The following is a 27,887-nucleotide window of genomic DNA, read 5'->3' on the forward strand; positions in this document are numbered from 1 at the left end:
CCACACGGTATACACTTAGACGAACACATCTGAATAGTCAGAGATCTGAATACAGAAACACTGTGCTCACAGCAGTCACAAACAAAAACACATGCGTGGAATAAAGTACTTTTCAAAAATCTGGGTCGGTAAAGCGCTCTTATCACACACTTGGAGGCCCCGCTGGAGTCCCCTGGAAAAGGGCTTTTCTCGGAGCCATTCACAAACGGGGCAGTCCTTCCCCCTGAGGTGTGTCCTCAGCGTGGATCAAACGGCAACTTTGTTGCAGTCCCGGCAATCTTTTCAGCTCTTTGCTGTGTTCTTCCTTAACTCCCAGACGGCCGGGCGGCGCCGGACCGGACAGCCACGTCCTACTCCAGTGGCCTCCCCGCCCTAACCGCGCGGAGGGGCGGGGCCCAGCCGGCTGCCAGGAAATGCCCAGGAGTGTGTGTCACCTGCCCCCGACGGCTTGTTGACTCCCTGGGAGCGCTGCCTTTCAGTTTCTGGGCCCCCGAGACCAGAGGACGATCTCGCTCACCTGTTCCCCGGGCGCGGCCCCGGGCGCTCCTGAGACTCTCCCGGGACCCCTCGCCCCTCAGATCCACAGCCATGAGCAAGTTGGGCAAATTCTTTAAAGGGGGAAGCTCTTCTAAGAGCCGAGCTGCTCCCAGCCCCCAGGAGGCCCTGGCCCGACTTCGGGAGACAGAGGAGATGCTGAGCAAGAAACAAGAGTACCTGGAAAATCGAATCCAGAGAGAACTCGCCCTGGCCAAGAAGCACGGCACGCAGAATAAGCGAGGTAGGCTTGGGATCTGGCCGCAGACGTGAGCTGTCCCCCTTCTGTCCCCAGCCCTTTGCTTGGGGGAAACTCTGCCCACAGCACCTGTATCCCAGGAGGCCAGATTTGCTCCCACAGCCTTTCTAGGAACTGGTATTGACCCCCCCAGGGCCAAAACTGGAGTGAGCTGAGCCAGGCATAATCCTAGATAGCAAAATGTTAGATAGTTCCAATCAAGATGAACAGTATTTTAATGCAATATTTTAAAAGTTCAGAATTAATGCAAAAACCTCATGATGAACAAAATATCAAAAATTTTAAATAAAGACAATTGGTATTGTTGATTTCTTTTTCTTTTTGCCTCTGGCTCTTATGTCGTCCTATAAAGCACTTTTTTATTTAACATTCTTTTTTTAGAAATGTAATGTTTTGTCCATCATGAATTTTTTGTCTTGATTTTGATTTTTAAAAACATTGCATTAAAATATTATTTATCTTGATTACTAACTTTTGGTACCCTTTAAATTTTACTCCTGTTCTGACTTACCCTAGTCCAGCCCTGCAGACTTCAAATATCAGGTTTTCTGCTGTGTGTTTATAAATATCAAATCATACATTTTAAGTTGCATGGAAACCTCTAGTGGAGTATTTTCTGGTATGTTCTAGTTTACCTGGCTCCTCAGCCATTGAAAAGTTTAGTTGGCTGCTGTGCAGTTGAGACATTACTTTTTAAAAAAAAAAAAAAAGCAGGGAATTAAATATTATATTTCTTATTACTGGTTTTTACCACACAAGGGACTTTGAACCAGTAATGATTCTTGGTGCTCCTGTCACACCTTAAACCCTTGTTATTGTCCAGAGTTAATTGGTTTCTTCAGTGTACTGCTCTCTTTATAGAGAATAGACCTAAACAGCACATATATAAAAGCCCAGGGAGAAGCTGAAGTGATTTGGTGTGGTAACACTAGAAATGGAAGTGGTCTTGTAATGGCCACCTCAGAAACGGAAGCGGTAATACAGAACTGTGTCCACCACCTAACCCTGAACTTGTATCCGCAAGTCAGGCTTCTTTAGTCATAACAAAGCCTTGGGAAGATTTACTTAGCCCTGAATGATGCTGCCATTGTTTAATGCAGGAAAGGAATAATGTCTTCTGGAGTTGACCTTGAAAAACCCTGCTGCTTCCCATAAAAATGTGCCTGATACATTTGTGTCCACTTATTACCAACGATAAAACGGCCAAGTTTCATTTTTCTCTGCTACTGCATATAACTTTCATCTACATTATAGCCTGTTTTAGAGTTAAATGCTGGTTTCTATTTTTACTTTATGTCTGAAAATACTTTGGGAAGCGATTAAATGGCAATTTCTAAAGAGAATACCACGCCATTATGGCTTGCTAAAAAGCCATTGGTGGTTCTGTTTCTCTGCTCTTCCTCTTCAGTTTGATGTGCACTCTGAAATTTGCATAACGTCTGTCAAGGGATGTCTTTCTGTCTGTCATCCTTTTGGGTCTGTATATTGCTTTATCTACAGTGGTTGCTCAGTAAATACTGTTTTAAAAAATCTTAAAAATCGAACATCTGCTCTTAAGAAGTGGTGAAAATGTAGGTTTTGCTTTCAGAAGATAAAAAATGTAAGATAATATAGGTTTTATTGATTTTTTTTCAGAAATGGTCTCCAATTGGTAATGCACTAAATGTGTTACAGGTTGACTATATAAAGACCCCACCCCCAAAATTAAAGACAACATTAATTAAGAGCATCAATCTAACTTTCTTAAATCAGAGAAGTTACAGATGCAAGTATCATGTGCAAAAAACCAATTGGGGTTTGAAAATTCACTTATTCTTTGTCATTTATCCTTGGAAACTTCACTGGTGTTAGCCCACACCTGATTTTACAGTGATTCTGAGAGTAGAAACAGGGTAGTTAGCATGAGTTCTTCTGTACTCTAAACTATGGAAAGAATTCACGGGCCTCTGTATCAGAAACCCTGTCAATATCAGCATCTTCCAAATAAACCAGATAGCTTCATATACACAATAGTTTCTGTTTTCCATTAGCTACCAAGAAATATTTTCACACACATAGTGTAATCAGGCCCAATATAATTAGTACAAAATGGACCTTGCGCTATATAAGGCTGTATATAATACAGGGCTGTATATTGTGGTATAAGAGCTGTAGTTTACATTATAATCTGAGTGATATAATGTATGTGCAGTAAAGTTTTACTTCTAGACATGGCTGGTCAGCTAGCATTGTATCAGAAAGAACCACACTCCTAGCGACTACAAATTCTTCAGTAATCTATTTCTCTACAACAGAAGCTTTGCCAGCATTCTGAATGTCAAAAGTGGGTTTTATTGGTAAAATGAGTAACTTTTAGATTAGCGCAATGAATGTTAGAAATGAGATCTCATTGGGGAAATTATAGATATCCTAAATATGTGGATTGAATAAAATAGTTTGAGACACTTCCTTGCCTCCCATTGTAAGAACAGGTGATAAGAATCTACTAGAGGTATAACCAACTTAGAATGCTACCTGAGGCTTGATCTCAGATCAGTGCCATGTCAAGTCCTTGGATCACGTGTTGGGGCACCTGGGTGGCTCAGTCGGTTAAGCGTCCAGCTTCTGCTCAGGTCATGACCTTGCAGTCCGTGGGTTCCAGCCCCGCGTCGGGCTCTGTGCTGACAGTGTGGAGCCTGGAGCCTGCTTCGGATTCTGTGTCTCCCTCTTTCTCTGACCCTCCCCTGCTCATGCTCTGCCTCTCTCTGTCTCAAAAATAAAAATAAATAAATAAATAAATAAATAAATAAATAAATAAATAAATACCATAAAAAAAAAAGAAGTCCTTGGATCACGTGTATTTCTGCCCAAGTGCACCTCCCACAGGGCACAGCACCTTACTAGGGGATGTTACTGCCTTCAGGGAGCCTTTCATACAAGGTATATTGGAGGCCCTGAAGAGACATACACTTGGGACTTCATTGAACTCATGGAATCCTGAGTTTTTGCCTGCTTGCGGTGTATGTTTGTTTATGCAGCATTTAGTCTGAAACTTGCTCTCACTGTATCTTATGCCAAGGTTGTGCAGGCATAGCTAATTCTTCTCACCTCAAACTTCTTTGGTAGTTACCATAATCTACCAAAAAGAACCTGAATGTGCACCACCAAATTGTTTTTGCAACACCCATGATATTCAAGGCCCTGTTGATCTTTAAGATTAACACTTGGAGCAAGATTTATAATTTGGTTGAAATTTTAGGTCTGAGAGGTGCTTGGGTGGCTCAGATGGTTAAACATCCAACCCTTTATTTCGACTCAGGTCATGCTCTCACAGTTTGTGAGTTTGAGCCCCACATTGGGCTCTGTGCTATGTCAGTACAGAGCCTGCTTGGAATCCTTTCTACCTCTCTCTCTGCCCCTATCCCACTCATTCTCTCTCTCCCCCCACCCCTCTCTCAAAATAAATAAATAAACAAAAAAATAAAAATAAAAATAAATTTTAGGAGGTCTGAGATTACTTGTTGTAGCTTATGTAGATTACCCCTGCTTCATAGCTGGTAATCTCCTTTACGGAAAAGCAAACTTTTTACATACCACTAACTTTTATTCTTTTTTATTTTCTTTCTTTAAAGTTTATTTATGTTTTTGAGAGAGAGAGAGAGAGAGAGCATGAGAGCTTGAGCAGGGGAGGGGCAGAGCGAGAGGGAGAGAGAGAATCCCAAGCAGTCTCCATGCTATCAGCACAGAGCCCCACTTAGGGCTGGATCCCACCAACCAAAAGATCAAGAGTTGTACGCTCACCCAGCTGAGCCACACAGGTGCCTCAATTTTTCTGTTTTGAGCCCTATCATCTGGAGCAGTTTTTATTTATTTATTTATTTTATGAAATTTATTGTCAAATTGGTTTCCATACAACACCCAGTGCTCATCCCAAAAGGTGCCCTCCTCAATACCCATCACCCACCCTCCCCTCCCTCCCACCCCCCATCAACCCTCAGTTTGTTCTCAGTTTTTAAGAGTCTCTTATGCTTTGGCTCTCTCCCACTCTAACCTCTTTTTCTTTTTTTTTTTCCTTCCCCTCCCCCATGGGTTCCTGTTAAGTTTCTCAGGATCCACATAAGAGTGAAACCATATGGTATCTGTCTTTCTCTGTATGGCTTATTTCACTTAGCATCACACTCTCCAGTTGGAGCAGTTTTTAATGTTAAGTCACCCTGATGCCCAGGTCCCACACCCATAGATTCTGATATAATTGAATAAAGTGGGGCTCGGTCATCAATATTTTTAAAAGTGCCTGGCTTAAGGATGAGTAACTTAAATCTACAGTAATGTTAATGAGTTAGAAATACAAGGTCCTTTCGTCTTGAATGCTTCCTGTTTTCACATGATGGCATCTATATGGGCATCTATGACACTGATAGTATTTGTGTGCCTCACTGGGATAACCAGGGGCTAACAGCTTGGGGACTCTTGACGCCCCAGGCTATGGCCTCTGTAGCTGAAGGAATCCGTATCTCAGCATACTGCAACCGCCTTCCTGCCACACTGGTCTGGTGGAACACTTTAGGGGTCGATATTCTTTTTTTTTTTTTTTAACGTTTATTTATTTTTTTTATTTTGGGGGGTACAGAGAGAGAGAATCCCAAGCAGGCTCTGTGCTGTCAGTGTAGAGCGTGATGCAGGGCTCCATCCCATGAGGGGTCACTACTCTAACCTCCCTTATGAGCTCTCTTAGAAAATAATATCCCTAAGAGATGGCCCTAGTTATAATGTGCTTAAATGTAAGGTCATGATCCAGTTTTTACACATTTGATAGAGAGTAACTTAGTGTCTTAGTTAGGAGTTCGGCTTCAAAGCAGACAAACCTGGGTTTGATTCCTAGCTCTGCCTTGCCACTTAGACACTGTGTGACTTTACACCATTTACGAGGCCTGTCTATCGATGACAAGGATAAGATTGATGTTCACGGTTGTGAGGATAAGTGACATTATTGTGTAAAGTCCTTAATTCAATGCTCTATAAGTATCAGTCATTGTGATAACAGTAGCATTTTTTTTTTTTTAAGCTGAAATTGGCTTCCTGCTAAGTTCTACTTACTGCCTCAAATTTTGTCTTCTGGAATAACTTCGAATAAATCTACTCCATCTGCCATGTGAAGACCTTTCATGTATTTGAGGACATTAGCCATTTCTCTGTGTCTCCTGTTCCTCAACTTCACCTTCCTCAGTCACTTCCTCAGTCACCCCTTACTGTGCTGAGGTTTGCTCACCAGGGCCGGGTCTAGGGTGACCTTGAGAGTGAGTGCCCCCTTAAATTTGTACCCTAAGTGCCTCTCATTCCTCTCCCCCCCCCTCCCCCCCCGCCTGGCTCTGTTGCTCACCTTGTCCCAAGCTGAGCAGGAACTTCAAATATATAATTATGTGGAGAGATACGGATCCAGTCTGGGATTATCCCCAGGCCTCAGGCTGTGGGAAGTGGGCAGATAGAGATGAAAGGTGGAGACTAGGAAGGAGCAAATTTGGCCACAATCCCTCCTCAGTATCATTACACATGATTCCAGGGAAACTTGGCTCTGAGGCCATTCTACCTCTTCATCGGGTATCTGTTTGGTGAATGAGACCCTAGGGCAGAGAGTCTTTTATTTGAGTGAGCCAGCGCACTTTGAAGCCTGTACTGTTTTTTGCCAGGGATGAATTTGCTTCCAGAGTCATGACTGAGACTTGGTCTTCCTTGGAGTTGGGGTGCATGCACGATCCCACTGCTTTTGGCCCAGTGTATGAACCTCCTGGGGCTCTTGAGTTTGCTTTTTATTATATAGTTGTCATGGAGCTGAATTCTGCAATCTCAGACACGAGGGACCAGAAGGACTTCTGTATAAAAAGAATCACATCTGTGTCAGCTGTGTGTCAGCTTTTTTTGCCAAAGTAGTGAGGGCAAGAGCATGCATGGCTCGCGTAATACGAGACTGATACAGAATGCAGGGCCCTGATGGATGGGAGCTCCCTTGGGAGATATTACTTACCTTGTGACCTCCTTTCTTAAGAGAGTTTCTCAAAATGTGGCCCTCAGATCAACTACGTGAGGATTCTTTGAGGACGTTTGTCAAAATGTAGACTCACAAGGACCCCCTCAAAATTCACATTTAGTATGTCGAGTGTAGTGCCCAGAAAGCTGAACTTTGAACAGATAACTCAATGATTCTGATGCCGACTACAGCTTGGGAACATAGGACGTGTTTATTGTTCGATGAGCTGCTAAGCTGGAAGCCTCTATTCTCTACTCTGTTTCTTCCCTCAACATTCCTCCTGTTTCTTTCCTCCTCCATCACCCTGAGACCCAGATGAGAAATTTCTACCTACCTCCCTCCTGTTGACTGCTGAAGAAACATTTCCAAAGCTTTGACAGGTCCTCATTCGCCATCTGAATTCGTTTTCTTTAGGGAAGTGCATACTACTCCATAATCCTTTTGAAGGGTCTCAGAGTTCTCTAATATTCAAATTACAACCGAGCACCATCATAAAGTGTTCTGCATTCCTCCGATTATTTGATACTTTGTACCATACTCTGTGTATTCTGGCACCAGAGAAAAGAAAGAGTTTTATTCCTGGGGCATTCAGCACCCACATGGGGTCAGGTCTTCTTCTCCAGTCAACTGCTCTTCTCTCTTCTGGCAAACAGATCAATGGAAATGTGACCCTTCCTCCATTTTCACCCCCAGTTTCTCTCCCACCTCAGGAGCTTCTCCTGGGCTTTCATTCCGTGGTGGAGGAAACTAAAACATCTGAACCAGCCCTGGGAGCCTATTCACTGAAGTTGTGGTATTAAAACTTCTCACTTTCGTACTACCTGCCTTCCCCCCTCTGAGCCCTGGCAGGGATCCTAGTGGACCTACACCCTTATTCACACACTTAGGTACCGAGTGGCAGAATGCCCTGGGCCTTTTATCTCCTTTGTTCTGTTAATACTGCCTCAGTTTGCATATGCTTTTTCACAGGTAGATCAGTTGCTTCTCCCCAGTGGATTCGGAGTTAAAAGTCCCAGCCAGATTTATCCTCTCCCCATTTAAATCAATGTGTTAAGCTTGCATTCAGTATTTTACATTTATTTGTTACATATCATCTTATTTTTAATTAAGTCTTAAAATTCTAATTTTATTGTCTTATATGTGAGCTATTTCTTTTAGTTGAACTGGTTGCAAATTTGATCAGTAGGCTTTTTTTTTTTTTTCTCCCTGACAAAGACTTTGTTAAAATATATTGAATAAGACAGAACCCAAGGACAGAGCCTCATGGCATGCCTCTAAAGATTTCATTCCAGGATACCTCTGCATTACAGTAACAATGTTTCATCTAAGATTGGGCTAAGGCGTGATTACCAATTTGACAGATCAATGCTCAATGAATTCAGTTATTTATCTAGCTATAAATAGACCTGATCTACATTTTTAGCCCATATCATCTTTTTTCTCCATTTTTTTTCTCTTTCCCCTAAGGATGCTTCAGTATACCTTGTGGGTTCTATTCCTGAAACCAAACTATATGCATATACTCTGCTTCACAAATGCCCATTTATGAACTGATAGCTTCATCAGATTTACCTGGAGAGCTTTTTAAAATGCCACATCAGGAGATTCTGTTTCAAGAAATCTGGGATAAGTTTAGGATTGTGATATTCAAGGCTTTCTGGTTGATTTTGATGTGCATAATGTTAGAAGGCTAGTGGGTGGTCTATGGTTTTTCCTTGAGTTAGCATCTAGTCACCCACAGAAAACAAGCCAATGAGATTACTTTGGTATTTTTCATCTTTGGGAGCTCATATTGGCTTCTAGTTATCATTGTCTTCTTTTCTAATCTCTCAGAAACTGGAGTGTAGGGTGTTTCTCTTCTAGAATCATTCTTTCAAGGATCCATGGCACAGATGTTGACAGTTTGGTGATGTCAACATCACCAGTTTGTAGCTACTTCTCGTAGGGTAATTGGTACCATTTCTTGTGTTATGTAACTACATCTATTTTTTCCCCCTTTGTGAATTTGGAGCAGCATTATATATTATGGAATAGTCATTTTTATTATTCTCCAGGCACAGAGCCTGTTTGGATTCTCTCTCTCTCTCTCTCTCTCTCTCTCTCTCTCTGCCCTTCCCCCACTATCAGGTATGCATTCTCTCTCTCTCAAAATAAATAACTAAATAAATAATATTAAAAATAATAAAATAAATAAAAACTTAAAAAAATAAAATTGAATGTTAGCCATCTGGCTTAAATGAAATAAAGTTTATACTTCTATGTTTGTCTTTCATATAAATTTAGAGGAATATAATTATGCAACCAAATACTGAACACTTTTGATACTTCATTCTCTATTTAAACATGAATTTCTGTTGAATTTCTTTGATTCTTTCACGCAGTGCGATATGCTACATATCTGTTACAGGTGTGTCTTATTTGCTTTAGCAGTTACATTGTTCAAAAGGCCTTTCTCAGTGAGCAGTGCTAATTCCATGACCAATTTTTTTTAATTTGAAGGTCTTTTGTTTTTAAAATTTTTAAATGTTTATTTGTTTTTGAGAGAGAGAAAGAGACAGAGTGTGAGCAGGGGAGGGGCAGAGAGAGGCAGACACAGAATCCGAAGCAGGCTCCAGGCTCTGAGCTGTCAGCACAGAGCTCAACGCGGGGCTTGAACTAACAAACCACGAGATCGTGACCTGAGTCGAAGGCAGCGGCTTAACTGACTGAGCCACCCAGGCGTGCCCCCCATGACCATTTGTTGCCATATATTTAGTACATGTAAGTGAAAGTGAATATAGCCTTGGAGTTTAAACAAAGATATTATCCTAATTAAAATTTATACTTTGTTCACCGCAGCAAGAAAAAATGCTATTATTATGTTAAACCAATTTATACATATTAAAGATCACATATGTAAGAGCCTTTGGTTTATCTTTTTGTAAGCAATTTGAAAAATTGTATTTATGTAAACTATCTTCCTTTGTTGAGCATCATTCTCCCACTTACACTTGAAAAGTTAAAGAATAGTGCAGCTCATCACCAATTGCAAGGTAAACCTATTCATAAAGAATTTCAAATAGAAATAGCGATCTTAAGGATAGGAGCTCTATGTTTTTCAAGATGTGTTGATCTTAGGATCCCAAGGGAATAATCATTGAATCCTAGACAGTGAGAGCTGAAAGGCACTATACAGATATAGTTTGTGGGTCCTCAGGAGCACCTGCAAATCACGGAAATACTGGCACATCATGTGAGCAAGGAATATGCTACAAGTAAACTATGTTACACATATACATACACATATTCGTACACAAATACATACATGTAAATATAAACACCTGTGCACACATGTACACATGTATATACAGATATATGCACATCTGTATACATGTATACATATATACACATGCAATATAGAATTTCATCTATAGGTACATGTGCTTATCCTGTAGAATTAATCATAATCAGCTATTTCTGAGTTTTTCTGTTTAATATTTGCTGGTTTCATATTCATACTGTTTTCCCTACATTCTAGGCAATAGCAAGCTCATAGAGGTTACCAGTGCGTGAGGTTACTAATAATACTAGTGGCAGGTAGAAAACTCATCCACTCAATTAGTTATATATTCTGCCTGGTCAAACAGTAACTGGGTTTTTACAAGGAATATCAAGTACATTTTAATTACTACATTGGTATGTTGTTCCAATAGCAGGTTAATTCGACTTGCTTGGCAGTTGACCTCTGAAGCAATTAATTATAAGAAATAAGAATTTCAGTGGATATTCAAAATGAGTCTTCTGCAAGCATTTCTTCCTTTTTTTGACAACTCATGTCTCATAGCACTTTTTGGACATGACCTTTCACTCTCAGATTTAAGAATCTCTTGTGTAACGTTCTGGCGGTAAGAACTGCTTCATCTCCAAAAGAAGCTGTGAGCTTTTTAGAAAGAGGAGAGTAGCATCATTTCTGTTGGAAAATAACTTTAATATCCTTTGCCCATTTCCTATCTTTCTGGAGATGGAAGAGGGCACTAATTATCCACTTTCTAATCTTTTATACTTTATAATATTAATCACCATTTCTCTTTTTTTATATAAAATTCATTCCAACATTACTGGCTTGCTTACAGGAGTATTCCACTTCCAAATGTCCTTTCCTCAGCTTATGTCCTGATGACATTTACTATTGGTGAGACCTCTGAAAATATGGCGGTTGTTTATAAGACCCAGCCAATGTGGCAAGCCGGTGTGATTTGCTCTATTTTGGGGTTTATAGATTCTGGCTTCTAATATATCTCTGCCAGAAACTTCACATGGTTTAGTAGGAGATTTGCATCAGGAAGAAGGTTGGGGGCTAGGAGGAATCCTTTGTGTGACACTTTATCATTCATGTGCCTTTCTGACTAGTGTGGGTGATTATAAGTGTAGACTGTTACCCTGGCTTCATCTGCATCGCCTCCTTTCTGATGTCTGACCTCACCCTCCAGAGAGAGTGTGTACATTTCTCTGCGCATCCACTGTACCTTGTACATGTCTCTTGTCATTCTCCCTCTATATCTCCTCTGCTACTTGAAATGTAACTTACACATGTTAGTATCTGTGGTCACAATTTCTGTAAGATAGTGGGTGTTTAATAAATGCTTGTTCACTGATGAACAGCTGTTTGAATGCCCACTTCATATCTGCATCCTCTGAGATTATAGCCTCATTTCTTTTCCCTGCAGTGTGGTAGATCTACAGTATATACTTGTGGAGCGGCTGAAATGGGTGGACAAAAGAATATTTTTTTAAACTGAAGAAGGCCAGGGAAATTCATAATGGGGCGGTCCTGGCCAAACGAACCTTAGAATTTTCTAGTATTCTCCCAGCTACTTTCTATCTAACTTGTGACTTTGAACAGAAACATTTTGCTTTTATTCCGTTTGTACTTATCAGGATGCTTATTCAGACTGTGCTTTTCAAGAACTAAAACAAGGTGACATAAATAGAAAGTATTATTTAATTAATGAAATGATTTGTATGTGAGTAAGAACAGGACTTACTTTAAAGTTTCTCAAATAAAACAACATGATTATGATACTTCCTAGTTAAAAGCAAAAGAGGACATGACCAATTATGTGTGATATGTATCTCTTTTTTTTGTTTCCAAGATTTTATTTACATTCAAGTTAGTTTAGTGTGGTATTGGTTGCAGGAGTAGAGTTTAGTGATTCATCACTTACATACAACACCCAGTGCTCATCACAACAAGTGCCCTCCTTAATGCCCATCACCCATTCAGCCCATTCCCCCACCCACCCCACCCCCCAGCAATCCTCAGTTTGTTCTCTATATTTAAGAGTCTCTTATGGTTTGCTTCCATCTCTGTTATTTTATTTTTCCTTCCCTTCCCCTTTGTTCATATACTTTGTTTCTTAAATTCCATATATGAGTGAAGTCATATGGTATTTGTCTTTCTCTGATGGAGCCTTTCTCTGATTTGTCTTTCTCTGAGTGTATTGCAACACTCCGCATTGTTGCAAATGGCAAGATTTCATTCTTTTTGATTGCCGAGCAATATTCCATTGTATATATATTCCGCATCCTCTTTATCCATTCATCAGTTGATGGATATTTGGGCTTTTCCCATAGTTTGGCTAGTGTCGATAGCACTGCGGTAAACATTGGGGTGTGTGCCCTCTGACACACGCACTATTAGCACAGTTGCTGGTTCTATCTTTAACTTTTGGAGGAACCTCCACACTGTTCTCCAGAGTGGCCGCACCAGTTTGCATTCCTACCAGCAGTGTAAGAAGGTTCCCCTTTCTCTACATCCTCGCCAACACCTGTTGTTTCCTGAGTTATTAATTTTAGGTAGCCATTCTGACAGGTGTGAGGCGGTATTTCTTTGTGGTTTTGATTTGTATTTCCCTGATGATGAGTGAGGCTGAGCAGTTTTTCATGTGTCTGTTAGCCATTTTGTATGTTTTCTTTGGAGAAGTGTCTGATCATGTCTTCTGCCCATTTCTTAACTGGATTATTTATTTTTTGGGTGTTGAGTTTGATAAGGTCTTAATAGATTTTGGATATTAGCCTTTCATCTGATATGACATGTGTATCTTCAGCACTCTCTGGGATTTCTCTTCCAAGCCCCGTCTTTTAGGCCTTCTCTAAAGACCATCCATTCCTGGTAGAGAGAAGAGCTGTCATAATGCAGCTTCATATTTCACAAACAGTTTTGTCTATAGTCACTGGATATGATTGTTTCTATAACGTTCTTCCTTTTTTGCAAACTAGTGGATTAGCGATGCACACATTTGTGCACTCCGAATGAGTGAAGAGCAGACTGACCTTTACAACCACGATGCCCTGTACGTTATACGAACAATGAAACTGTAACTTTTTTCTGTTTTTAGTTGTTTTTCATAGATGACTGGAAGCCTTCCTCCTCTGGCAAAGTAGTAGTTGAGTAAAGTTGCTTAAGGCTAGTGGAATTTTGGTTCAAGTGAGTAATTCTTAAATTTCAGCCGCAGTCCTGAATGGGCTGTAGTAACTCTTGCTGTGTCTCCCAGCAGCAGAATATACAGGTCACGGTTCTGTATCTCCATTGCTGAAGGAACGTCACTGTTAAGTGAAGAGACAAAACTCCTGGCTGTCTCTCCACTGCAAAGGAATATAGTAGATCCCTTTGTTTTAGAAAGAATGTTATACAGGTTTCACCAGCTGCTTAAAAGCACATACAGGAGTTGGAAGATTGAATTGCACCTTCTATACCGGTTAAATTACATGGCTCTAAAAACGTCCTTCTTTGCCAAATCAGGAGCAAAGTTTAATTTGCAGTATTTGTTCCATGTCTTTAAAAATATGCAGCTGTTTTTTTTCCCCAAATCATGTGTTAGAAAACAAAATCAAAGCCTGTCTAACTCATGGTGGGTCTGAGGCATCATCATTTCCTGTGCAAGCTCACGGGGAGACTCCTCACATACACTTCTTGGCTTTTGGAACATAAGCCTCTTGTCTTAGTGTTTGGGAGAAGCGTACTGTGCCAGGCAGAAGTCATAGCAAGTGTCAGGCGTCCTGGGGCCAGATCCAGCCATGCAGAAATCACTGGGTTTGCTCACACAACGTGTTTGGAAAAATGTGAATCAGCTTTTAAATTTGGAGGATTTTGCATGCAAATCCAGATTTCTTGCTTCTTTGGAGTTTGTGGAAGGCTGGGCATGGTCACGGTGGACTGGAGCTCAGCAGTGTGGCTTCTAGTGAGGTTTATGCTCTGCTGGTCACCAGAGTCCCTGCTTCTTGCTGTTGACTCCCTGATGCAGGGGCCAGGGTCCGCTGCCATTTATTATCGCTCTTGTACTATTTCTTATCATATAGACTAATATTCCTCTATCTTTTTCTCTCTTACAGGTGAGAAAACAAAAAAGGCCTTTCTCCCTAACCTCTCTCTGCTTCACTTAACTTTCAATACCTGCTTGGGTCCCTCTGAGATTAGAACACTGGTGTAGGCCAATCTGTAGTGTGTGGTATGGGAATTAAAGTATAGGTTAAGATCTGAACTCTTAGTGAATTTTCAAATTTTTTCCCGAGTATTTTGAAGGTCAGAAGCCATATGTTAACATAGGCATTTAAAATTGTGTCCAAGCCAGAACTCATTATTATTAACAACAACCATTTGCAAAGTTGGGCATTATACCATGTGGCTCCCACCATATGGTTCTGACAATCCTGTGAAGGAGATGACGATTATGAAGCTCCCTTGTATTTAGTAATCACTCATGATGTGTCAGGCACTGCACTAAATACTCTGTATATGTTATTTCATTTAATCCTTCACCACTGAATGAGTTATATCTTCATTTTCCAATAAGCAACTTATGTTGCACATAGGTCACATAGGTATGGATAGATGGAGCCTAGGTTTGAAAGTAGGCAACTTGACTCCAGTGCACAATGTTCTATTGTCATCTACATATTATTGTTGTTACTATTATTATTACCCAAGTAGGGAACATCACTTAAGAGTTAAGTCACACACCAAGGTTACTATGCACAGTTATTAATTGGTAGAGTAGTATTAAAATGTAACTCTAGTGACTCCAAAGTCTCATCCTTTATATCAAATTGCATTTTTTTTATTTTCAGAAAGTATTCTAAAATTAATTCTAACTAGGAAACAGTGCATTTTTTAATAGAGAACTTTATATTTTTTCTTAAAAAAAAAAAAGGGAAAATGCTTTTGGGCCGATGGATACCAGTTATATTCCAAATAAGTATAGACACTGGACCAGCCCAACAAGATAGGGAGGAGACATAGTTGGAACATTCCATTTCTGGGTATGTTGGGTGGAGATGTGTATTAGAAGTTTAGCTTCCTAAGATTTTCTGATATTTCTAAGATTTTTAAATGTATTCTAGTATTATGTTCTGGTTATGGTGAGTTATGGCAAAAAAGCCAGGGAACTTCTTGCTCATTGGTCTCAGAAATAAGATACACAATTGCATAAATTAATGAATGTTATGTAATTGCTATTAGTAATGATAATATGTAATTTCTAAGGTTCTACCTTGCATAGGCACTATATGAGGTGTTTTCCATAAATTATCGCTAATTCTTAAGACAATCACCTAGCATCATGGGGATTATATCCCCATTTGCAGAACAGCAAACTGAAGCTCAAAGAAAGCAAGTGTGTTACCCAGACGTATGTATCTATGGAAGAAAAAGTCACACTCTGGCCTTGAAGGCCATACTTTTTCTATTATGCCATGCTGTCATTATACCGTGTGCTCAAAATTGTCAAGTTTATTTATTTAATATTCATTCATTTTATCTACTGTAAAGTAGGTCAATAATAGTACCTACTCTTGGAGTTTTTGTGAGTTAATGGCATAATTCACACAAAGCACTTAGCAGCAGTTTGGCATGTAACAAATACTCAAAGTTAGTTGTTGTTATGTATTTTATTGGCCATGGGCCAGGAACTGGGGAAACAGGAGAATAGGATGCTACATCTTTCTTCAAAGAGCTTATGACTGGTGTAGTGGAAGTGGGGTAGAAAAGGTTTTACAAATAATTATAATGCAGTGTGATAAATGTAGAAGTAGAAATGAATCCACACGCAGTGTTAGTACAGAGCACCAACTGGTAATTCTCCCCATGTTGGGGGGAAAACTTTCACACAGCTCTGGTCATTAATGTGATGAGCCTCTGTACAGGGTGATATTGTGTAATATCATAGAAAGGTCTGTATGCCAGGTAATTTTTTAAAAATTGTTTTAGTTCTTTCCTAAAGGACAGGTTAAACAAATAAAAACTCTTTCATGAATGACGTATAAGCACTGTTCAGCAGGGACTTGAATTGTGATGTTGCACCTGGAGAGGGAAGCAGAGCAGAGCCTGATAACCCTGGACCTCCACGGTGGGCAGGGAGGCGTGGGGGAAGAAAATTACCACTTACCAGGGAAATATAGAACAATGTTCCACACCTAAAATAAAGCTTTTCTCTGTCAAGCCTGTCTACTTGCTCCCTCCCATGGAAGGAAACCTGCCTGATGGCATACCACACCCACTTCTTTTGCAGAGCTTTGGGCAGCCTTGCCTTTCAAGAGAGAGGCCTCACGGGAAAACACACTTATGTAACTACAAGAGGCCCAGCTATTTATACTAACTATTCTAGTCTTTCATTTATAAATATGAGCTTTTAACACAGACTCAGAAGAAATTCAGTGAAAGATAATTGCAAGAAAGAGAAGGGTTAAGATAAGCAAAGCAAACAACCAAACTCAAGAGAAAAGAGATGATGTAGGAAATAAGAAATGTTAACACAAAACTTGTTTGGGTAACTTCAGGGAGATTCAAGAGGCTATTGAATTATGAGACAAGAATGGGCTGCCATAAAAATGAGTAGCTACAAGAAAAAATTTCTTACAAGTTAAAAAGCATAACTAAAAATAAATAAACAAAAGGGTAAAATGTAGAATAAATCTAGCTGAAGACTAATTGGTAATCCAGAATATAAAGTTAAGTAATTCTCCTAGAACATAGAACAAAAAGAGATAAACTAATAGATTGAAGGATAGAGCCAAGGAATCCCACATCCATCATATAGAGATTTCAAAAGAGAGAAAACAGAGAATGGTTTGGTGACAGAAGTATAAAAAAAAAAATTAAGCATATAGTTTCCCCAACTGAAGGAAGACTTAATTCTTCAGAATAAAAAAAACCCCACTGAATGCTTAGTTGGGAGAAGCAAAAAATAAAAGGCACATGCTTACACCTAGGCTGGTGAAATTTCATAACTCTAAGGTAAGAAAGTAAATCTTAAACATTTCCAAAGAGGAAATAAGGTAACAAATTTTCTACAAAGGGATGCAAATAATATTGTCATCTAACTTTTCAAATATTGATTACCTAATGACAATGGAATAGTCAGAATTTTTGAAATATTTTGAACTGAGAGTTCTATAAAAAATCCAAACTATTATTCAAGTTTGAAACAAAATGAAGACGTTTTCAAGCCTATAGGTATTTAGAGAATTCATATCTATGCACCTTTCTGGAAAAAAAAAAAAAACCTTTAAGATTTATTCTAGTAAAGTACAAATACTCCATGAAAGGATGATGTAGGATACAAGAGGCAATAGTAAGGAATTAAGCCAGCAAATTCTATAGTTTATTGTAAACTGTTGAAATTGTGTCTGTCAAACTTAATGTAATTGTTAAGAATTAAGTTTACTTCAAAATTGAAAGGATAGTAAAACAACCAGTAATCATCTGTAACTAATAAAACTGAAGATTATTTCTTTTTTTTTTTTAATTTTTTTTTTCAACGTTTATTTATTTTTGGGACAGAGACAGAGCATGAACGGGGGAGGGGCAGAGAGAGAGGGAGACACAGAATCGGAAACAGGCTCCAGGCTCTGAGCCATCAGCCCAGAGCCCGACGCGGGGCTTGAACTCACGGACCTCGAGATCGTGACCTGGCTGAAGTCGGACGCTTAACCGACTGCGCCACCCAGGCGCCCCTTTAATTTTTTTTTTTAATGTTTATTTATTTTGAGACAGAGAGAGACACAGCATGAACGGGGGAGGGGCAGAGAGAGAGGGAGACACAGAATCAGAAGCAGGCTCCAGGCTCCGAGCCATCAGCCCAGAGCCCGACGCGGGGCTCGAACTTGCGGACCGCGAGATCGTGACCTGAGCTGAAGTCGGACGCTCAACCGACTGAGCCACCCAGGCGCCCCAAAACTGAAGATTATTTCAATCAAACATTGGAAGGTCTGGGGTGGGCAATGAATCTTATTTGGGAACAATAAATTATAAATTTTGATTAATTTTCAACATAGAAAACTTAATAGTATGTGTATAGTTTAATTTTTTTAAATTTTTAAAATTTTCTTTATTTTTGAGAGAGAGAGAGAGAGAGAGAGAGAGAGAGAATATGAGTGGGGGAGGGGCAGAGAGAGAGGGAGACAGAGGATCTGAAGCAGGCTCCAAGCTCTCAGCACAGAGACAGATGTGGGGCTTGAACCCATGAACCTCGAGATCATGACCTGAGTTGAAGTCAAACACTCAATCGACTGGGCCACCGAGGTGCCCTGTATGTGTATATTTTAAATATAAGAGCATACTTAGGGGAATACATTTAGTATATATAATGGTCTAACAAATTAAAGGGGGGAAATGAACAAAAAAATTGATCAATATACATAAAGAAAAGACAGCAAAAAGTAAACAAAAATGTAACAGAAAACACAAAAAAGATGATAATAGAAAGACCATATTAGATACCAGTTATCACAATAAATAAACATGAGTTAAAATCTTATATTAAAAGAGACTATATGAATCGTTGAAAACAGTCACACAAACTACGTATCCAAGTATATGCTATTTGTAATAGGTATACCAAAAAAGAGCAAATAGAAAACAGTTATGAAATATAGGTCCCCATAAAATTATTACAGGCAAATTGTAACAAAAGGAAAGCTGAAACATTAATATAAAGCAAAATGGAATTTAGAGCAAAGAGGTTTAAATGGGACAGACAGTAATATTTTACACTGATAGCCAGTAAAATCTAGCAAACTATAATGACTATGAGTCTTTGTGTACCAAACAAAAAGCATAGAGTAAGCAAACTAAATCTGTTGGGATTACAAGAATGAATTGACGAAAACAGAGTTAGAAGAGAGCCTTCTCTTAAAAATCTCTGTGGCAATAACTTACATGCTTTACTCTGAAACCATAAAGCTACTTGAGTTCTTTTGTCAGTTCCATTTAATTGTCTTTATATTAACATCCTTCTGCTTCTCTTTTCCTGCACGTTCCCTAAATGGCGTATCAAAGCTCATATTTTAGGGTCTTATTTTGGGGAGGGTGCCATAGTCAAAACTTCATTAAGTTTTGTGATTTTGTGATTTTCAAATGAAGTGGGTATTTTGTTTAAGAGCTGATGGGAGGGTGTTCGGATATTTTTCTGAAGGCAACATTTCTTTCTCTCACCAGCTTGCTACTAATTCTTGAATTTGACTCTAGCAGTGTTGATTTCATGGGTGCTCATGGTTAGATGTAACCTTGCTGACAGCTCATAATTATTTTAGACCAAGACATGAAGCTCATCAATCTAGGTTTGGGTTCCAGCTGCCACTCACCATCTACCTTCAAGAAAGTCACATAACTTCTCTGGATCTCAATTAGTTTGTCTTTAAAATAAGGAAATCAGGCTAGAATAGACAGTTATTAAGATTCTTTTCTTCCTCTAAAGTTTTGTTTTTCTACTGCATGATTTTTATTCATTTTTTTCCGTACTAGCAAAATTCTTTTATTATTTTATAATGATAAAAGAAGGAAAGTAAAAATTTCTTTTTGGTGTATGCCAGAGTTAAGGGAAGTAGAAGAAAAAGGGAATTAATAGGATTTTTATGTACTTTGATGACAATAAAAAGCTAACAATTCCAACTGTTTGCCATGAAACTTATCATAGCTCCCCAAAACATATAAAGGATCATACTTTCAAAATCTATAAAAGATATTTTTATCCATCTTTTCCCTAAAACTCTATACTGATAGGAACACTGCTGTGATATATTTTATGAAATATGAAAACTGACTTTTCATCCTCTTACACTTGCCAGATCTTTGGAAGAAAAGAATAACAAGATGTTTCATGAGTAGTAGTTGTTGCAGGTGATTGAAAGGGCAGATGTTAGTGTTTCTCAGCTTTATTTGGCACCCTCATTGTCTGTAGGGATTGACAATGCTGAGTCTATGGTTGGTGTTGGGCAGATGTCTCTTGAGTTTGTGGCTTGGGCTTTCTGCTGATAAACGTGGCTTCTCCCTTATTTAGCTGCATTACAGGCACTAAAGAGAAAGAAGAGGTTTGAGAAGCAGCTCACTCAGATTGATGGCACACTTTCCACCATTGAGTTCCAGAGAGAAGCCTTGGAAAACTCACACACCAACACCGAGGTGTTAAGAAACATGGGCTTTGCGGCAAAAGCGATGAAAGCAGTTCATGAAAACATGTGAGTGAATTTGGTCTCCCTCCAAGTCATAAATTCCCTCAATGTTGGGAAGAGCCTTTGGAATTATGTGATGATTTTGGCAGGAATGGAGTTACTCATTTCAGGCTTTTTGACATGTTGGAATGGAACGCCCCCTTGGAGAAAGATTAGAAGTTAGAGTAGGGGGGGGAAAAAAAAAGACCATGAAAAAATGAAGACGTTCACTTTGCTCTTAATGTTTCCCAGTTGCCTCAATATTGTCTGACACTCCACATGTAAATGCTTTCACACAGCAGTTGTTTTTTTTGTTGTTGTTGTTTATTTATTTTGAAAGAGACAGAAAGTGTGTGAGCGAGGGAGAGGCAGAAAGAGAGGGAGACAGAATTCTAAGCAGGCTCCACGCACAGAGCCCGATGGGGGGCTCGGACCCGCCAAACCTTAAGATCATGACTTGAGCCAAAACCAAGAGTCAGACGCTTAACCAACTGAGCCACCCAGGCACCCCCATGCTGTTGTTTTAAAAAGGCCTAAATGTCAACACCTGTGAGAGTGTTAGAATTACTGAACAGTGGTTGTCAAACCCAGAAAACTACAAAAGAGAACACAGATGGCCAGGATCCTTGAAGAAGGGTAGGGATTGAGCCTTTTTGTTTTTAACCACATTCTCCAGGTAATTCTGATACTAACCAGTGTTTGAGAAATATTGACCTAGAATAATAGCTTTGAGCATGAATTTGAGGTTAGATTTGCTGACCTCAGTTTCATTGCCAACTGTCCTTGAGTAAATTACTTTGCTTCTCCCTGATTCAATTTTTTTAGCTGTAAATTGGAGATCATAATAGTACTTACCTCATGTAGTTATTGTGAGATTCAATGAGATACTAGATACAATGCACTTAGCATAGTTTCTGGCACAAAGTAAGCACTTAGTACCAATATTCATAGTGGTAGTGGGGCTGGTGATAATTTGCTTTACATTCACGCTGGGAAATCAGTGACTGAGACCTGATTCTTTCCTGAGATTAGATATGACAGTGAGGCCTAGGTCAAAGATGTGTAAGAGCAAAAATGCCTGAAGGATGTAGAGAAGTGTCTGTGGATGGGAAAAATGGGAGAGGGGGAGACTGGGGTCAGTGAAGACATCTTTGCTAACATTTTCTTGCCTTGATAATTCATTGATAATCAGCTGTCATTTTGATAGCTTCAGAAAGATCACTAGAGTCACTGTCAGAGTCAAAAATCTATCATTGCTGTAAAGCTGGGTCTAAACTGTAGTACAGAATCACGGCCTCTCTCTCCAGGTAGCTGAGCAGCAGTATGCCACTGTATTCCTTTGGAGTAAAGTTCAACCTCAGGCCCAAACTTCAGTTGTGCCTTTCTCATACTCCTTTTTATAAATAAGCTCACTGTATATTTGTTATAATGATAATAATTGGAAATGAGGGGTGATAGGAGGATGCTAAAAGAAAACTTTTTAATGTAAAAATACTTGTCTTCCCATATGTAGAGTCTGGAAAACTTGCACAACATTTATTCCACTGGGAGTCAAAATTTCAGTGTTTAGTTTGCTTAATAATGAGGTAAATTGTCACTTCTCTGGTATTCAATCAGTTTGCCCTAGTTTCAGAGTTGGAGGAATGATTCAGAGACAGAATGGTAGTGAAGCAGTTCAGATCCTGGCCTTCAGACACTGCCTGCTTAGGCTGGTGGTTAGAGGCCGGTGGGGTTCAGGTGCCGGAAGCTGTCTTCAAAGCAGCTGTCCCTTGTGGGCCTGTGGCTACCTGGATTCCTGTGCTGAGGTTGAGGATTCTTCTGAGAGCTTCGGAGGCCTCATCCTGCTCTCATTAGTATTCTCCCTGGGCATCAGCAGCCATGGGAAAGCTCTCAGGGAGTCAGGATCTCAGAGCTACTAAGCATTCTAGAAGATCTCTAGTTCCAGAGTTTAGCTTCTCTAAAAGGCTGCTGTCGGATAGTTACTGGTGAGAGTTGCCACAGCTTATCTTGGTCATGGTGGTCCTTGGTGGTCCATGGGACCATTTCCTGCTGAACTGATACATGGCAGCATATATTAAATTCTACATATGTTCTACCAGACAAAATTTCAAAATGCATCGACAAATGTTGTTATAGTCTCTAGTGAGTCCCAAATGTAATGGCCATTTATCAAATATTTATAATATATGCGTGTATGCAGGTTTATTAATTTTCACAAAATGCAAGTTGTTTTTAAAGTTGATAAATGCTATCACCAGAAATTTTTATTATCTTACTGAAATAACTAAGAGTTCACATTAAATTGACTCATTTTTCATATGGGATTATAGCTGAATTTATTTTATTATTATTTTTATTTTAGAGAGAGAGAGAGTGTGTGTGTATAAGTGGGGGAGAGGGGCAGAGAGAGAGAGAGAGAGAGAGAGAATCTTAAGCAGCCTTCACACTCAGTGTGGGCCCAATGCGGGGCTTGATCTTACAAACCTGGGATCACGACCTGAGCCAAAATCAAGTCGGATGCTCAACTGACTGAGCCACCCAGGTGCCCCCGAATTCACAATTTTAAAATAAAATTCTAAAATATTTAGAGGTGCCTGGGTGGCTCAGTTGGTTAAACATCTGAATCTTGATTTCAGCTCAGATCATGATCTTATGGCTCGTGAGTTTGAGGCCCACATCGGCCTCTGCCCTGACAGCAGAGAGCCTGCTTGGGATTCTCTCTCTTCCTCTCTCTCTCTGCCCTTCCCTGGCTCGCATCTTCTCTCTCTCTCTCTCTCTCAAAATAAATAAACAAACATTTAAAAGAAAATAAAATAAAATATTTCAACAACATATTATTTCCCAGGGATCTGAACAAAATAGATGATTTGATGCAAGAAATCACAGAGCAGCAGGATATTGCCCAAGAAATCTCAGAAGCCTTTTCTCAACGGGCTGGATTTGGTGATGACTTTGATGAGGTAGGTAACACAGTGTAAAGAATGGAGTATTGTGGGTACTAAAAAGGATAGCTTCCTCTCATATATAGCAGGTGGGTTTTCATAAATATTTTCTTAAACATCACTAAAGAATAAGTGATATTTGTTAGTGATGTGCTTCTCACAAGGGGGGAATGAAAGTGTTGGTAGCTCTGATTTAAAAGAAAGATTAATATAGTCTAGCAAACCACCCCCTAATTAAGTTTTCAGCTATTAAGGAAAGGCAGTATGTGATTATGTAAAGTTAGTGACTTTTAATGGTTGAAGCCTAAATAGCACCATTACAAGGAATCAAGTGCTCGCACATCTGGGCAAAGCAAAGCAGACTGTGTCGCTCTGCAAGGAACAGACGTATCGTGCTCTGTAGTTGTTAAATTAGAGGTTAGTCTGCCTCTGTTTATTACTCAGGCCATGGAACAAAATAAGTGTGGAGTGGCATTATTAACACACACATTCCATTTAGATTAATCAGTCCAATAATAGAGACTATAATTATAATGGTGGTGTCTGCACTGTGAATTTCAATTGTTCTACTCAAAGCACACGTAAGTAGGACTAGTATATGTTTTGAAGTGTTTCCAGTTGTCTGATTAGTATGAGAAAGAATCTGACTTCCTGGCTTTCTACTAAGTAAGATGTGGTTCCATGGAGGCCTAGGAAATGAGAACTGAGTGTTATCAGCTTTTAAAAATAGCGTAGACCACCACATGTGGAATTTAAGAAACAAAACAAACAAAATAAAAAAAGAGACCAAAAAAGTCAGGCTCTTAAATATAGAAAACAAACTGGTGGTTGCCATAGGGGAGGTAGATGAGAGGATGGGTGAAATAGTGATGGGGATTGAAGAGTACTCTTATCATGGTGAGCACTGGGTAATGTATAGAATTGTTGAATCACTATATTGTACACCTGATATTAATATAATACTGTGGGTTAATTATACTGGAGTTAAAATAAAAAATATGCCTCCCCCCACCAAAATGGTGTAGATGAGTGGTTAGAAACTTCGGCTTTCAGGCCAAATCCTTCCCATAGGCTTTTTGTATGGCACATGAGCTAAGGATATCACATGTTTGAAGGACTGCAGAAAATAACAGTAGTAACAATAGAAACAAAGAAGACTATGCAACAGAGACTGTATGTGGCCAGCAAACCTAAAATACTGCTATCTGGCCCGTTAAAAAAAGGTTGCCTACCCCTGGTTAGCCCAATAAGCACTTACTGAGTGCATTATGATATGGTGGAAAGGACTCTGGGCTCATAAGGACATCTGGGTTCTGCCATTTGTTACTAAACTTTGTGTAAGCCCCTTCACTTTTCTGACCCTTAGTTTTCTCATCTATAAAATGAAAATTACTGGATTGCTAGATTATCTCTGAAGTTTTTTAATTCTAAAATTATTTTATCAGTGGATGAGTGTTTGGTATTCAAAGGCTGTAAACGATGAAGGAGATGATTATTCTGTCATCATACTTATTAAAGAAAATATCAATATCTTCTTTGTACTGTTCATAGCTCTCAAGCGCTATTGACAATTCTGGGCACACCTTCAATGTGGAATAGTGTGTTCTGCCATTACTATATTTACTATATTTGTTCCTAATTGTTTTGTGAGCAAAAATAGGCCTCAGAGTATTCATTCTGTAAGCCCTTTATTCATATAGCTTGTGGGAAACCAGAAAGCTCACAAGTACACTGACCATACTATTTCACATGGCCTGTGGACATACACTTTCATGATTTATTTCCTTTTCATGAGGTAGATTTACCAGTGGTTAATCATTAGGCTTGCTGCATATCTGATATACATTGACTTGGTCAAATGTTGTGGTTGGCTTAAGTACCTCCTGTCTTGGCCCGTAGTATTGTTAGTCTCATTTTAATACGAGATGGTGATTTATTTATGTATCTTTCTCCCACATTCAATAATGAACTTCTTAAATGTAGGGACTGTTGATTCAACTTTGCATCCCCAGCATTGAGTTCAATACCTGACCATGAGTGAGCTCTCAATAAATTTGTTCAATGATGAATGAATGAATAAATGAAGACTCTCTTTGGTCAAATAAACATAAGAGTGTCTTAGGTCATTTCTGATGGTGACAACCTCAGAATTCAAATGATGACAAATTTAGTTTTGACTCTCAAGCTCTCTGAGTGGGGATTGGACTCTACCTGAGTATTCATGGAGCCAGTTACATCTGAACTACCATAGTCATATCTGCTATAAGGTGACTTATGCTGTTAAAGTCTCAAACTAGTCTTGCCTCTCTAAGGTTCTTAGGACAGAGAATAGTTTAGGATTAAGCCAGATTCTCTGAGACTATAGCTAAAAGAAAGAAGTACAGTGTACCTACCTTGAGGTGCAGTTTTCTTCACCCAAACACACAGCATGATTTATATTGGCTTTGGTAATTTAACAAAGACACCATAGTATCTTTGATTCTTTTTACTTTCTGTACATTATGGCTCTGCTATACCTGTTGTTATGTTTTCAAAAGCATTAGCCCAGATGGAAGTACTTATTTGCTCCAATTAAAGTTTTACAGATTCTTACTTTTTTACAATAGGAAAGATACAGTGGAAAAAATGACAGGCAAGGTGCAAATTTCCTAGAAACTGTGGAAGTTATAAATTCAGTTAACACAAATTACTTGAATAACTGTTTACTGAAGTATTATAAGATTAACTACAACAAATTTGCACAAACCAAAATATTCATTTTTTAATCATTGCTCAGTGTTGCAAAAAAAGACTTAGTCTTAAAATAAATATTCCGTTTCACTGGGTTCTCACATATCAATTGGGTAGCAGATGTTCTTATTATTGTGTTTGAGGAAACCCACTTCTTGAAACGTTAACTTCATAATTCTTTCTTTCTCCTATGTTCAGGATGAGTTGATGGCAGAACTTGAAGAACTGGAGCAGGAAGAATTAAATAAGAAGATGACAAATATCCGCCTTCCAAATGTGCCTTCTTCCTCCCTCCCCGCACAGCCGGCTAGAATGCCGAGTCGAACGTCAGGCATGTCTTCTGCTGCACATCGATCCCGAGCAGGTCTGTTGCACACCTCAACTACCTACAGTCAGATACTTGCCTAAAATAATTACCCAGGTCCATCCCTTTTAACACTTACTTTTTACTTCATAGATGTATAACTTTTAATACCTGTATTCATACCTGTTTTCTCTGGTGAAAGTGGGAATGTCGCCACTTACTAATTTTTATCTATTTTATGTTCCAGCATCTTCCAGGAGGGCAGAAGAAGAGGATGATGATATCAAACAATTGGCAGCTTGGGCTACTTAAACTACAGTGGAATTTGTTTACATCTAAATTAATGAACTGTACATTAGACACACAAAAAACATGTTTTTGCAATGTTTAGAAGTTAACAAAGACCTTGTTTTATATTTACACTGGATGAGTAATTGTCTTTTAAGGCTTGTAGGTAAAAGTTGCAAAGAATCGCATGTAGACATAGAATGAGGGATGGGAAGAGGCTTCCTGGTAGCATCTCAGAGGGTCTTTCCATGCTGATGGGAGGGGGCATTCTATCTTGTTCACTCCTGTATTTCTAGTCCTGGCACATACTTGGTGCCCTCTATACACTTGTTGAAAGAAAACGGAATTCTATGTACGCGTAAAAATGTATAACAGTTTATAGGCCATGTAAGAGTGATGTGTTGAGGATAATAGCTAGAGAAAGTATCTTTCTTTTCTACATGAAGCAAGTTTGCTATGTGTATCCATGTTAGAATGTATCTACCCCATGGTAAATGCAAATACACCATGTCTCTTGTGGGAGAGACTTCACGTAGAGAAGTCTTATGTGAGTCTATACATAGTTTCACTTCAGTTTCACAGTTTAAATCTTAAAAGAGCTTTAATTGACATTTATTATGCCAATTAAGCTTGGAATGGAGCAATGGATGCATTTCCCAAAATGTTTGAAAGCACTAACAGCTTACACTGCTGAGCGAGAATCTCCGGGGTGTAATTTAGCCACTTAGGAAGCCACGTTAACACTCCCAGGCCATTATGACGCTGTTGTGGCTTCTGCGTGCGAAATGTGTGAATGTTCATTCTTTCCTATTTTGTGCTCTCTTGTATGTTTATTTACAATTTATGGCACATTCCTTGTATATACATAAACATAAAGGCAATTAAAAGTATATCATGAATACAATTTTGGCTATAATTATTTTTAAATGAAAATAAATTACAAAATGATGGATTGCCCATAATATGTCATGGGCCATAAAATGACAAATGTCATTATATAAAATGTTCTAGTATTCCCTCTATTTGCTAGGGTACATAGTGGAATGTGAAGAACACTAAACCTGGAGGTAAGAGTCCTGGATTCTAGCCTCTGCTCTGCCATTAATGTAGTATGACCAGGCATGTCATAAACTCTGAACCTTTGTTTCCTCATTGGGAACTCGAAGGGTTGGACTTGATCTCTAATGGGTCTGTCTTGCCACAGGCCTTTTGCAATGCTGTTCCTCTTAGCAGTCTTCCCACCATCCACACACACAGATACCAAATCTTACTTTTTCCTTAAATCTTAGTTAAAACGTTCTTTGTTTTGGGAAACTTTTCCTGATTGCAAAGACTAAATCAAGTCTCCTTGTTATATGCTTT

General features: G+C 39.2%; 1 protein-coding gene across 1 annotated transcript; it reads left to right on the forward strand.

Annotated features, from left to right (window-relative positions):
• Window positions 1–349: 349 nt before the first annotated feature.
• CHMP4C (charged multivesicular body protein 4C) lies at window positions 350–27,429 on the forward strand. The gene is made up of 5 exons (XM_003999930.6): window positions 350–778; window positions 20,111–20,288; window positions 23,107–23,221; window positions 26,132–26,297; window positions 26,485–27,429. The coding sequence occupies exons 1-5, from the start codon at window positions 589–591 to the stop codon at window positions 26,547–26,549; spliced, it is 714 nt and encodes a 237-aa protein (XP_003999979.2). The 5' UTR covers window positions 350–588; the 3' UTR covers window positions 26,550–27,429.
• Window positions 27,430–27,887: the final 458 nt, after the last annotated feature.

Source organism: Felis catus, chromosome F2, assembly GCF_018350175.1.
Source record: "Felis catus isolate Fca126 chromosome F2, F.catus_Fca126_mat1.0, whole genome shotgun sequence".
Classification (NCBI taxonomy): Eukaryota; Metazoa; Chordata; class Mammalia; order Carnivora; family Felidae; genus Felis; species Felis catus.

What these genes read in the sequence shown, in the direction of transcription:
- CHMP4C (XM_003999930.6), top strand. Translation starts at nt 589, where the DNA reads ATGAGCAAGTTGGGCAAATTCTTTAAAGGGGGAAGCTCTTCTAAGAGC. An exon ending in AAAGCAGTTCATGAAAACAT is followed by an intron (nt 20,289 to 23,106) that starts GTGAGTGAATTT and finishes ATTATTTCCCAG; the next exon opens with GGATCTGAACAAAATAGATG. An exon ending in TGCACATCGATCCCGAGCAG is followed by an intron (nt 26,298 to 26,484) that starts GTCTGTTGCACA and finishes TTTATGTTCCAG; the next exon opens with CATCTTCCAGGAGGGCAGAA.